The following is a 13,184-nucleotide window of genomic DNA, read 5'->3' as shown; positions in this document are numbered from 1 at the left end:
ATCTGTATCAATTTGACTACACCATAAAACATATCTAACTCGCACATGACAGTTGGATTCAATACTCTGAATATTCTTTGAAAATAAAAGGAGTACTATGCTGTGGACTGTCTCCAGAAATGTTAGAAACCCATCCTCAAATCTTTTTGAACTCTCCAGGCTTCCCCTTCCATTTTGTACATCATCTTTTCGTTTGGTAAACATGATGCTAATTCATTAGCTCATCTTGCAGATGGATATAGTAGTTCATCTTTCCACTGCATGGCTAACGTTTGTTGGCTGTGATGAGGCTAATTATGATACATTTGAGTTTGTTTTTATTAACTTCTATCAGAGATTTGTCATGAAGCATATTGAACATAGAGGCCCAGAGCATATGTATCAGTGTTCCTATTCCAGTTGTACATCTTGGGCAGAACTTGAAAGGGAAATACTGACTGCCGATACACAGTGCTTCCCATTCCACTTTTTCAAAATTATACTCAATGTCTTCTTCCTCCCCCCAGTGATCTGAAAAATTCTTGAGTAAGTATATGATATAAACCCTCGTAGTTTATCTGGAGCAGCCTTTCTCAAAGAGCGGTCTGCAAGCAACCCCTCGATCAGGTTTTAAATGTAGTGCTTCTTAAACTGTCTGAGTGACCACAAAGCCTATTAGTGTGTATGTTTTGTTTTCATTATTAAATCAACTACTAAATATTATTTAAATTTGCTGTTTTACAGTCTTGTTGGACTTACAGCAACACAACAGAGAGTTTTGCAATAGTGTCTACTCACGTAGCTACGCCACTTTACAAGTTACATATTTTAAGATCTACGTCAGAAATAATCAGTGTTGACATTTGAAAGGAAATGAGGATGAAGCTAACAGTTAGCCTGCCCTAGAACTGTGCTAAATTTCACAATTTATTAGCCTATTAACTATAAAACACGGGCAACAGACAAAATCATGGCCCAGTGGCTGAAGACCTGGTCAGTTAAAAGAAAATCAAATAAAACCTCTGATAGCAGTCACAACAGGACAGTGTTCAGTGTTAAGTTTTACTAGTAATGACGTCACTATGACTGAGACTCTATGTGCATGATAATCTTGATGCTACATAAATAGCCCCACTTGTTGCTGTGCAGTGTGTGAGGCACAGGAGTTGTTGATAATTAAACTGTGTCTCAGCTGACATTCTTCTGTGTGAGCTCTGTTAGTTTGGGGATGTTTGGGGAGTTAGATGGTCATGAGTTTTATGATCCAGAGGCAACTATTCCAGTGCTTGTAGATGTCCAGCTTGCTCCGAGATGATACAGTGTCTAACCTGGAGGTATAGAAAGTGAGTGCAGAGGAGCCTGTACTGGGAGGAGAGCTCTCTGTTGCCATATCTTATATGTGTGGACAATGATTGGCTTTGTTGTTATAACCCTGAGAGAATTTTAAGAGCTGACATATCGTACTGATTCCAGTTGCTTGTCATGTCCATACTGCTCTAATGTGTGCTGCCTGGGGACTTTTAGTCCAGCTTTCTCAAGAGGGCTTTGCTACTGTTAGTTTTAACAGTCATATTGTGTAGACATGGACATAATAGTACACACTTTCAGAAAGTCTGTCCTGGAGAACACCAGGATTGTTGGACTAAATTAAAATTAGCAGTTTATTTAGCAGTAGTTTATGTGTCTTCACATTTGACACAAGATTAGACAACTAATCAACCAACTAACTGTTTAGAGTTTTCCACTGACAGTTTCTTTCTCTGTCTCAGCCTCTGGACTGATTTCTATCTCCAGGACTCAGGCTAAATTTTCTGGGACTATCCTCCCAAGTGCCTTGCCTCAGTGTCGCTCCTCCACTACCCTACAGCAACAACAGTGTGCAACACTAGCTAATGTTAGCTTAGAAATGGTGTCAGCTAACGTCAACAAACGACCAGCTCACAGCACAACACAGACACAAACAACACAAACTCCACATCAGCACAAAAAAGAAAAAAGAAAAAGTTTGAAGCCCATCGCACCAAACAGGAATGTGACTGGGTTAGGGTTAACATCAGCTGATGACGATATTACACTTTATAAACCCTACCAGACCTATCTCCACACTTAGTTTTAGTGCAGTGTCAGAGCTGGAGAGTAGAGCTTATAGTCATAGATGAGGTATCTAAAGTTAAACTGTTAATTTGGTTTAAATTAACGGTTTAACTTTAGATACCTCATCTATCTACATGATGCCAGACAATAACGTGCAGTCTCAGTTTCAGGACAAAACAGCCTTTAAAAAACCAAACAGGTCAAATCCTTGGTAAAATATCCATCTCAACTTGCACAGAGTGAGAAAACAGAAACTGTTTTACCTTTAAACTTGTGGAAGACAGCCCAAAGTTCAGCAATATCAGTAGCAAAGGTAATATCTGTGTCCAGAACGATGACTCTCTGCAGATCGGAGGGCAGAGTCTTGGTGAGCACCAGCTTCATCAAACCGTAGATCCCAGAGTAATGTTTGTTAGGGATCCATGACACCTCAGACTGAAAAACACCAACACGGGAATTGGATTGTTTGCTAATTTAGTTTGTTAATCCAGTTAAAATCTTTCTCACCTTCAGCTCATCTGCATCGTAGAAGTCCACCCTGACAGCAGGAACCATCCAGGTGTGAAACAGAGAGGATAGGATCTGCTGAGCGATGGAGTCTGTGATGAAGTGGAAATGTAGGGGGTTCCGTCTGGGGATACACATAAACACACACACACATCAAAGGTTGAATAAGTTAATTGTTCTTCCTCAGTAACAACTTACTAGATATTTCTTAAGCTTCAACACATTCGCACTGGGTGTTCTCCACCACTGCTCCACTAAAAATATTTGTCTGGTTTCTAAATTCAGGAAAACTGTGAATTAAAGTTGAACAATGTCTGAATTAACTAGGAAGCAAAACCATTCTGAAAAACCACATCAACTTGTCAAAAAACCTGACATTTCACATCATAAAGGAACTTAGAAATTTGTATTTTATACTTTGGCATATTGCATCATGAAATATCACAGAAAACCCGCTAATATCCGTTTTTCAGCAAGTGACCATTCAATTACAAATGTTTATTGTAAATCAGGAAAAGTTTGTGTGTGCAAAGCCTGATGTATCTAATTCCTCTGTGACATTCAGTAGAGCTCCACTGTTGTCCAAAAACACACCAAGAAGCCCCAGTGTTTCACTGAGTGACATGTTTCTTCATCACCACGAACATACACACTGTAGTTTATTTTGACTCAGTCCCACATTCACCATCTTACTGCATCAAATGTGGATTAATCCGCCACTAATAACAGCCCCAAACCAACGCACTGCCACTTCCTGTTTGAGTGTTTTAAAAACATAAAACTACATATTTTTGAGCCATTTTATTTATGATTTACTTCTTCTGTAGTGACTAATGGGCTCGGAAATGGAAAATACTGAGACAGATCATCACATTGTTGTTTTCTGGCTACATTTTTGACAAGAAAAATACAGTATAACACCAGACTTTTCCTTTGCAAGATTCCTGCAGTTGTTTATTATTACACTTCAATAAAACTGGAATACTTTCAAGACTTTTAACTGTAGATATAGGCAGTAATGACATGTCTGGTCAGATTTGTAGTGGTATTTACTTCTTCTTTTGTCACATAGTTCCTGATTGATTTTTTCATTTGATTTTTTTTGATAGAGATGTTTAACATAAATCCAGTTAAGGGTTCCACAGTATACTTGGCCTTCATTTGAGACTATTAGTCACCTTTAGTAATATATATAATTTGGGAATGTGGGGAGGATGCCCAAAGCTTCATTCAGAGAAGACTGAACATGTCCTACATCAGGACAGTGTAGGCACGGAACTGAAGATGTGAGCACCCCTGGGTGTCTTGTGGTGAATGACTTTGGTAATGAATGTGTCAGCTGCACTTGCTCAATAAGTACAGGAGGCTGGGAGCTGTCAAAATGTTTCAGAACTCTGGCTTCATACAAGCCATAAGCCACAGCAGTACAAACAGATCCACATCCACACACATCCACAGGAACAAGGCCTTCATTGGGTGCTTGGGATGATGCCAGTAACTAAGAAAATATGACAAGTACATCCTGATTTATCAGGGCTGGGCCCATAATAATCTGATCACCTAATCTTCTAATGCGATGTTGTTAACTTGTTTCACTGAAGACTTTCTGAGTGGACACTGATTTGGATTAATTGTGCTCGCATTGACAAAGACAGGAGTGAAGGACTGTCTTGAACCGGAGAATTCACCGTGATGCAAACAGGAAGTTACTTCCACTGTGTGTAGAGTCGGGATGCACTGACCCAACTGGTTCTCTCTCAAAAGTTAGGGTACTGCATATCACCCCCTAATAATCTCTCAGAAGACTGTGTTGTTATAACCAACCTCAGGTTTACCATATCCAGACCTGAACCCAAACACACCATCGTGTTCAACTCGTCTACAACATGTAACATGAACAGCTCCTCTTATGGTATCTACCAGCATTGTGTAGTTCTAGATTTACAAATGTTGCTTCATTATAAGACCAAAGAAACCAAAGCAAAAGACATGCCAACATCTTGTAGTAGTTTTGTAGTGTCTCTTTGTAACCATTCTTCGTCTCTGTAGTTACTGTAGTTGTTAATTTCTATTGTTGTTTTATAATTCTCATTTCATCATTTTGCATCTCTTTGTGTTAATTCTGTGTCTTTGTGGTAATTATGTGGTTGTTTTGTCTCTTTGTGGTCGTTTTGCATGACTTTGTGGTTGTTTTGTCTCTTTATAGTTGTTTTAATTATATGCTTCTGCATATGTATAGTCTTCTGTGCACTTTAGCTGAGTTGTTGTCAAGAAGACGTACTGTCAGTCCTAAGCCCCTGTCCTTTATTGTGCTTTGTTTAACAGGACAAAATCTATTTCATTCGTGCACTTTTTCAAAGCAGCTTCTACACAGAGAGAGCCAATTATGTGTAAATCTGGCTGAAGAAAATCTATATCAGGAACTGATGAGTTAATATCAGCAGTAGCTGACCACAGCAAATACACATGGCTGAATGGAGGTTCTTCTGTGATAATGCCATTACATAGATATACATGGTCATAAATAAGGCACTGTTATCAGGAATGACTGTAGCACTAAAGCCTGAGTCATCAGCTCATCGTGACTGAATAAATGCAGCTAAAGGCAGAAAAACTGAATTACATAATGTAGATTGAGGTTCTCTTAATAATGTCAGTATCAGTGCAGACACCAGTGACTGGCGCTGGTGCATCGGTATCTGCACCACACACTGTTTAGTGTGGTTTACATGAAGAATTACAAAGATCAACTCAACTCTGTTTGGCCTTCCATTCACACTAAGCAACTTTTACAGTCATGCCAACCATTCAAGTGTTTTAGTCTCGTTTTAGTGTGGATGGGGAAAACCGCCCCAAAGCAACATTTATAAGCAACTGTTTCTATAACAATTTACCTAGTACGTCAGTCAATCTGATCCCACCATAGGGATGCTGTCATTGATAACTTTCTGTTTCTTCTCATCTATTCCAATCTATGTGGTAATAGATACATGGATTGGTTGTTTGTCACTGTCCTCCAGTTTACCCCTACAAGCAGCCCCACTGGCAGGACATGTAAGGAAGGCAGGGGAAGGTAGTCATGGTTAAATGAAACCACTGCTGACTTTTGGTAGGAGATGACATGTGCACTGTGGTTTCTGGTGTCAAAAGAACGCACTGTACTTCCAGCTATTCACCCCAACACCCTCCCAAAGAGGGGGTCAGGGTGACCCATAAGTAACAGTATGTGTAATGCTAACAGTATGTGTTGCAATTACACAACACTGTGTTACTTCAGTCTTTGCTTCTGATAAAGAAGAGACACATCTGATGCTGTCGTCATGGATTATCCCACCAGGACACACAGCTGCTGTTGGACATATCACAATGATGAGAAGCCCTGCAGTATGACTGAATACACCAGAAAGAGGCCATCTTTCGGGTGGAACAGCATCAGTCACACAATGAGCAATTCTACAGGCCTCTCGATCACTGAGGCAAGAGATGAACTGATGGCAAATATATGATTTACAGTGCAGACTAAACAATATAGCACTGCAGGAAATTAACTGACAGTATGGTGACTAAAAAGAATGGAATACTGCATCATTCAAATCTGGTTTCACAGGGAATTTATAGCATATTCAATATTGCATCACAAACCAACAATGTAGGGAAGAAATGCAGCTGAAGAGACTATTTGATAAGAGCTGCAGGTCATCTTGACAATCAGTGTCCTTTGTCCCACAATTTCTGTCCCCACACCCAAGAGAAAAAAAAGAAGTGCAAATCTGTTGAATTGAGGGAAAACCCTACCCTCCACATGATTCAGATTTAAGAAAGGAATCATTATACACTTTGTGTTACGGTTTTGAGTTGTATGTTTTTGTTTGTTGCACTTTTTGCTCTCTTTCTGTTCCCCCTCCCTTTTTCTGTTTTTTCCCTGCAGAGCTTGTGTGTGGCAGGGGCGTGGTGCAGCAGTGGAAGCCTGACCCACCTGCAGCCCATTAGTCATTAAGCCAGTTTAAAACCCCCGGTTCATCACCCACTCTCTGCCAGATTATTCCATGCGCTCTCCCTGCATGCGGTTCCCCGGCTACCCAGTCTCCAGATTCTCCGTCGCTCTGTTTGTCCAGCCATTCACCTGCCTGCCAGCCTCCTGCCACTTTTCGCCTGCTCTGTTGGACTGTTTTTGGGTTCGTGTCATTAAAGAGGTTTTCAGTTTCTAACTCCTGTCTCTGTGCGTCTCTGCTCCGGGGTCCTAACCTAATAGGGAACCTAACACTTTGAGCATTATTTTGTCAACCTAATCCTAAACTAACCTCAGACTCCTCTCTCTTTACTTCCACTCTTATGGCACAGTGACCTTGCCTTATTTTCAAAATTACAGAAAAATCTTAATTTGGCGTGTAGATGGTACTAAACATGTTCTAGGACATTTTCTAATAAAAAATAAAAGTTCTACACAATTGTAATTTGTTTTGATGTTTCAATAACATATCCCACGGTAATCATGGATTTGATATTTGTAAAATTAGTTGTATGAGTCAGAGCCCTAGAGCTGTTATTACAGTGTTTCAGATCCATTTCAGCAACATTTCACACCCTGTGCTGCGTATCACATTTTCCAGTTGTGGCCACAAAAACAATCAATTGATTTGAGTAGAAAATCAATCAATAGTCCAATCACAGTTGGGTGCAGAGCTGATGGCCACGATAGACATCCTTCACTTTAAACGCTTTCCTGTGGGGGACATGCTGCTGCCTGTACATTTGTGATTCACTTTGTTGTGACAGAACATACATAAATATCTTATGCACTGCACATTGCACAACATTGATTGTTTTAATATTGGCATTTTAAATATTTCATAGAATTTAATAAAATGAATTTGATAAAATGATAATGGCACTTGGCACTTTTTTGTTTTTGGTTTTTTAAGGGATTTTAAGCGATATTTATTCACCTTTGATAAATGTAACCATGAAAAGTCATGCTGCATTAGCTGCCTATTTGCACTGCAATGTAGAAGCTAGATTCTGTTCATAAAAAGTCTGTATTTGAGGATTACAAGGGCTGAGTTTGTTAAGGATTTTTAACAAGACTAAATGGAAAATGATAACAGTGGAGAGAATAAGCTCAGCTGATTCCAGCAGAAAGTTCATGACATCTGCGTGTTCTGATCTGAAAGAATTTTGACTCTTAGAAAAAAACAAAAAAACAAACAGGTGTCATTTCATGCCAATTGCTTCAGATAGTTACAAAGAGTTAAATGTTCACTTATTGGCAAGACACAGTTGGATTTGATTCTTATTTGTAACCATTTGGACGCTTGACAACAAAACAAAAAAATTAGAATATTTAAAAATAAGCAACAAGTTATTTCAGTAAACAGTAATTTCACTGAATTTTTTGTTTAGAACCCCAATTGCTTTATTAAGAGGCATATTTTATCCTGACAGAAGTCTTATGTTACTTCTGCCAGGATGAAATGAAAGAAACAGGTGCTGTGCTGCTTAAGTATCTGTGGTCAAAGAAAATAAATGACACAGTCTCTAGCAGCAGGAGTTAGAGCTAAGTTTCTATCAATATGAAATTAAATTATAATTGCACTTATGATTAATTCACCTGCAGCTTTGGAGCTAATTAACAAGTAGTGCCATTAGAAGCAGTGATGCTGAATGCACACTGACTGATTACTAATGGACCCTCCATCTCCAACGCATAATACACCATTCATTATTCATGTTTACATAAGACTAATGGCACACATTGAACACCAAGTGATGTTTCACACTGTTGAATAGTTAAGGGCTCCTATGTGAGTGGAGGCTCCACCCTTCAGGTCTGACAGGAAATCTTCTTCACCCCATTTAACAGGCAGCTGTCTGTCTTGGTTTTGCTTCATTCCCATGCCCATCCCATTTTCTGTTTCTTTATAGTGAAGTGCTGAAAATAACTATATAAACTATAAATAAATAAATAAGACAAATCTTCTATTAAATAAGGAAATGGTTCAGAACATCCACTTAAGAGACACCTTTGATTTGGTGCATCTGACTCTGTTCTAGTCCTGTTATGATAGTGGTCTAGTCCTGTAGATATATCCTTACTGGGGTTTAGTGTACAATTAAAATCCCCTGCTATTATGTGTTGTCCTGCTAATGTTGATCATGTTCATATCTTCCCAGTATATCTTTGATTTGAGAAACTCTTTTGCTTCGGTTGGGGTTTTGAAAGTGCAGGTGCACTCTTTACGTGTCACCAACAGTCTCTCAGGATAAATCACTCTGTGTCGGATACCTAGGTTGCGCAGCTCCTGGGGAACTAGGTTAACTAGGTTGCATTGTTTCCTCAGTTGGTGTTACCCTGTGGCCACGTCCAAGTAAAACCACACTGGGGATTCGCAGCATCCAGTATCTCTGGATCCCTTTCTCCAGGAAGGAACACAGATCCCATCCTTCGCCTCCCTCTAGTAGGCCCACTAGTCTCAAGTTGTTAAATTGTTCAGTGCAGTCACTTATCACCTTCCTCATATCTTCCATTGCCATCATAACTTCATCAAATCATGATGAGAACTCTGTTTTCATGGAGCTTAAAGCAGCCAGTATTGCTTCTGCCTTTGCAAGAGTTCCCCTTCTCTGCAAGCCTTCTCTTCAGCCAGGTTTCTGAGTTTCAGTAGGAAGACGATATTCAGTTAACTTTGGCTGCTTTGACGCTTTGCTCTTTTCTTTGCTCAATTTGTCACCCCTCGGCATTACAACACCCACACTAGCACAACCTTATGAAGTTTTGTTGCAGTTGAGAGAGTTTTCAGCAGGACTTATAAAAGCTAAAGCAGAGCAGTTTGAGACACGTCTTCTCAGGTGGCCACTATAACTAGAAGTCTCTAAAAGGCTTTTTTGCCCTAGGCTTTGGCTCACAGGCTACATATAACCTTCCTCACCGTGTTGTTGCAGGTTGTTGGGATCCTATGGACACTCAAGAGAAGACCAACTGACACTACTCAGGTCTGAAAAAATTACCTCACTACCCCTAAATGTTCTTTGGGATGGAAAAAAAAACTGAATCTGTATTTTCAATTACAGTTAATATGTTCATCAAGATATGAAAGAATTTGGCACAGATGACAAACAACCTAGTAAAGCACAGTGTTCTTTGAAGTCAAGATGCAAACAGATCTATCTCTCATACATTTTTCTCTAGCAAGGAAAGTAAATGTGGTTTTACATAGGGTTAGTGAATAAAAAGTCCAGTGGAGGTTATAGTATAGCATATCTTTTTCTTTCTTTTCCTTTTTTTATTTGTGTGCCGCCATTTCTAAAAGCAAACCTAAATCCTTTCCAGTGCTTAAAAATAACTATAAACTGGTTTAATATAGCTAACAGGATATTTGGTGAAAAACAGTTCAAATACTGCGTGCTTTCGGTGAACATTTTACTGATACTGGTTAACAACATTTCCTCTGAATGCTACAACCAAATGGAAACCCGGTGTTATTACCTTCAAAATGTACTTGCTGTTGAAAATTAGTAGTAGATGTGCTTTCTATGAGACAGGGTGAGTGTAAGAAGGATAAGAGGAAAAAAGAGCATTGCTGTACCTGTGGAAAAGGACTGATTTCACCAGTGTCACCACATCTCGACTTGCATTATAACCTGCACATACGATGGCCACATGGATCGTCTGTGGAGGAAAGTGAGCCAAGGATTAGAAGGGATATATTGAAATTAAAAAGAAAAACAGACATTCATTCTGCATGACACATGGTACAAAAATATTGACAGATTTATAATTTGCTGAGGACTACCAAAAAAGAAAAACATGTCATTTGTAGGTATAAAGCAGAAAGCACTGTTTTATTTTCAGAAGATGTCAAATTATAAATTGGAACATTCATTAACTCACATCATGGTATCAAGGGTTGCGATCAACCACAATAATATCAAGTGAACTACATATGCACTGCAGCAAAACATTCAGGCATGGAGAATATCTGTTTATTCAGCAATCTATTTCTGTCTGGTGATAGTTGAGAAAACTGCTGGAGAACTTTTTTGAACTTTTTTACTGTGACTGGTTTGAGTGTTTCTGAAACTGCTGATCTCCAGCATTTTCACACACAACAGTTTTTACTCAGAATGGAGCTGATAACAAAACCATCCAGTGAGCAGCAGCTCTGTGTTGGTGAGAGAGGTCAGAGGTCAGAGGAGAATGGACAGACTTCCAGCAGGAGCAGCAGAGTCTCAGAGGAAAGTTTCATCATCTGTGGATCCATGACATGAAGAGCTGAGGCTGTTTGAGGCCCTAAACTGTATTAGTGTGGTATTCCTAATTAAGTGCTCGCTGAGTGTATTTATATGCACCAACTTCACCTTATACTTATGTTTAGATTGTACTGTTCAATGCAACATTTTGTTTTGTATTTAAGTATATTTATAAAGTATTTTCTATAAACTCTATTTACCTATTGTTCCTACGATTCATGATGAGTTTATTGTTAATGATGATTTCTTACTATTATTTATCAGGTGTTGTGACCAAACGACTAGTGATTTTTTATTGATGAAAATTTCACCTGTTGGGCCTCATTTGCCCCATCCCAGATTCTTCTTCAGTTGTTCATTGCTTACTCCCTTGGACTGGCTAATTTCTTTGTGGGTGCAAGGTTTTATGCACTTACACACACACTAATTGTAATTTACTATGTGAAATGCCCAGGGAAGATTGCTTGACTGAAGGTTAGCTTACTCAACTTACTCAACTCAACTAATTCTACATTAATTGACGCTATCTGAAGTGTGATTTTTGCTCATTTCTACAATATGACCTTCAGGCAGAGTTAGAGTTTCCCTCCTTTGAAGCATTTCACCAGCTGAACATTCCCTAGGGATCAATAATGTCGGTCGGTCGGTCCGTCCGTCCGTCCGTCCGTCCGTCCCTGTCAGACATGTTAAAACTCCCTGTGCACTTTATTCTCCCCTCTCACAGTTTCTACAGTAATCTCCCAGCAGGGGTCCGGATCCGGTCCGGATCAGGGCAGCCAGGCTAACCCTCCAAATGAGCTTGGGTTATGTTCAAGCACTGCTGGAAGGGGGCTACAGTCAGAGAGCCTTCTCTACAACTCTTCCCTCCCGACCCTGAAGCAGCTCTGCTTCTCTGCAGTCAGCTGCCTTTTGAACAATGCCTGGTTGTAGCTAAGAACTGTGTGAATGACAGCTGATGTGGGAGGAAGGTAAAGAGTGGTGATAAGAAACGATCTGGGGGCATATGCTTATTCAGAGCACTACACTCAAATCACACACACCTGCCAGTGAGAAAATGCGTGTCTGTGTGCAAGGAGGAAAATCAGCTCAGTTTTCGTTTTTCATTCTTAATCTAAGCTATAAAGAGATAAGAAAATGTATCATGAAGGTATTCATATGTAGCCTTTCTTCAAACATTCATAATACATTAATTAAAGTGACAGTGAGACTCTGCACTGACTGATATCCCATTTTTGGAATGCACCGATTTAGCTTTGTACTCCTACAGCCTGACTGACGTTGGACAGTTAAAAAAAAAGAAAAAAAAGATAAAAATCGATACAACAGAATTAGAGATATCATCTTTATTCCATGGATTCTTATTCCTTGTCAAAGCCTGGTGGGCACATTATCCACAATGCAACCTGACCACTGACAGCTCAGTCTGACAGCCCCAGATCTTTAAATTTTCAAACTTGTCTTCTTCAGAATTAATTAACGCAGACTCAACTGACACCACATGAGCACATTTATCATTTCACACACCTTTCTCTGGAGACTCAGGAGGCTTTATAAAACTTGTTTTCACTTATGCTGTAGTGCTCCCCACCACCTGGAGACAGGCTTTTCTAAAATCAGTGGAGTTATCACTTAAGGAAAATGTATAGGCTATTTTCTAATAACTGGAAAATAAGCATAGTCAGTAGTTAACGTACAGGACGTAATTATGTAGTGATTACCTAGAAATTTAGTAATGTGAAGAAATTACCATGAACTAACAGCCAAGGAGGATGACAATTATGTAGTAATTCTGTGGTAATGCTAAGAAATTGCCAAGAAATAACAGCAAAGTTAAATCGGTAAAATGACAAGTGGAATATTATAAATACCAGGAATTAAGGTAATTGCAAAGTGTAAATGCCGCAGAATAAAGAGGGGCGGTAAGCAATTATAAGGGAATTAACAGTCATGGTATGTTGTATAGCCCACATACAGGGTAAGACAGGAGGGTCATTTCTCTATAGGCTACCATTAAAATCTATAGCATTCATATCCCTTCTTGCTTTTTAAGACAGGCTGATAGCAGGTAAAACCAAGTCTCATATATTACCTGTCAGCATGTCAACATTGTTGCTGCCCAAAATAAAATAATTTCAAGGTAAGTACTACATAATTAACAGTCTGTAAATTGAAGAGTTACCATAGTCCTCCAATCACATCATATCATCAGGATTTCTTCCTGTTTCATAGTGGAAGGGACGTAAAGACCTAAAGAGTACCTGCAGTCAGAAGAAATGATTGATAAAATATAATATTTGGTTTATTAAACTTCAGGGAAAACAAGCAGTAGGACTACATCACACAGCAAAAGGTATGTT

General features: G+C 39.2%; 1 protein-coding gene across 2 annotated transcripts in view; it reads right to left on the bottom strand.

The window, feature by feature from the left end:
- large1 (LARGE xylosyl- and glucuronyltransferase 1) overlaps positions 1 to 13,184 on the bottom strand; it is a 129,219-nt gene that overhangs the window by 65,512 nt on the left and 50,523 nt on the right. For both annotated transcript variants that reach the window (XM_071501550.1, XM_071501549.1), the window contains 3 exons: positions 10,164 to 10,246; positions 2,581 to 2,704; positions 2,337 to 2,508 (listed from right to left, as the gene is read on the bottom strand). In XM_071501550.1, the coding sequence (XP_071357651.1) occupies positions 2,337 to 2,508; positions 2,581 to 2,704; positions 10,164 to 10,246 (379 nt within the window). The remainder of the gene's footprint in view (positions 1 to 2,336; positions 2,509 to 2,580; positions 2,705 to 10,163; positions 10,247 to 13,184) is intronic.

The sequence above is a fragment of the Trachinotus anak genome, unplaced genomic scaffold, assembly GCF_046630095.1.
Source record: "Trachinotus anak isolate AG129_WGS33_773 ecotype Australia unplaced genomic scaffold, CSIRO_AGI_Tana_v1 ptg000018l, whole genome shotgun sequence".
Lineage (NCBI taxonomy): Eukaryota > Metazoa > Chordata > Actinopteri > Carangiformes > Carangidae > Trachinotus > Trachinotus anak.
The sequence above is the reverse complement of the archived record's forward strand: the minus strand, read 5'-3'. Positions and strand labels throughout refer to the sequence as shown.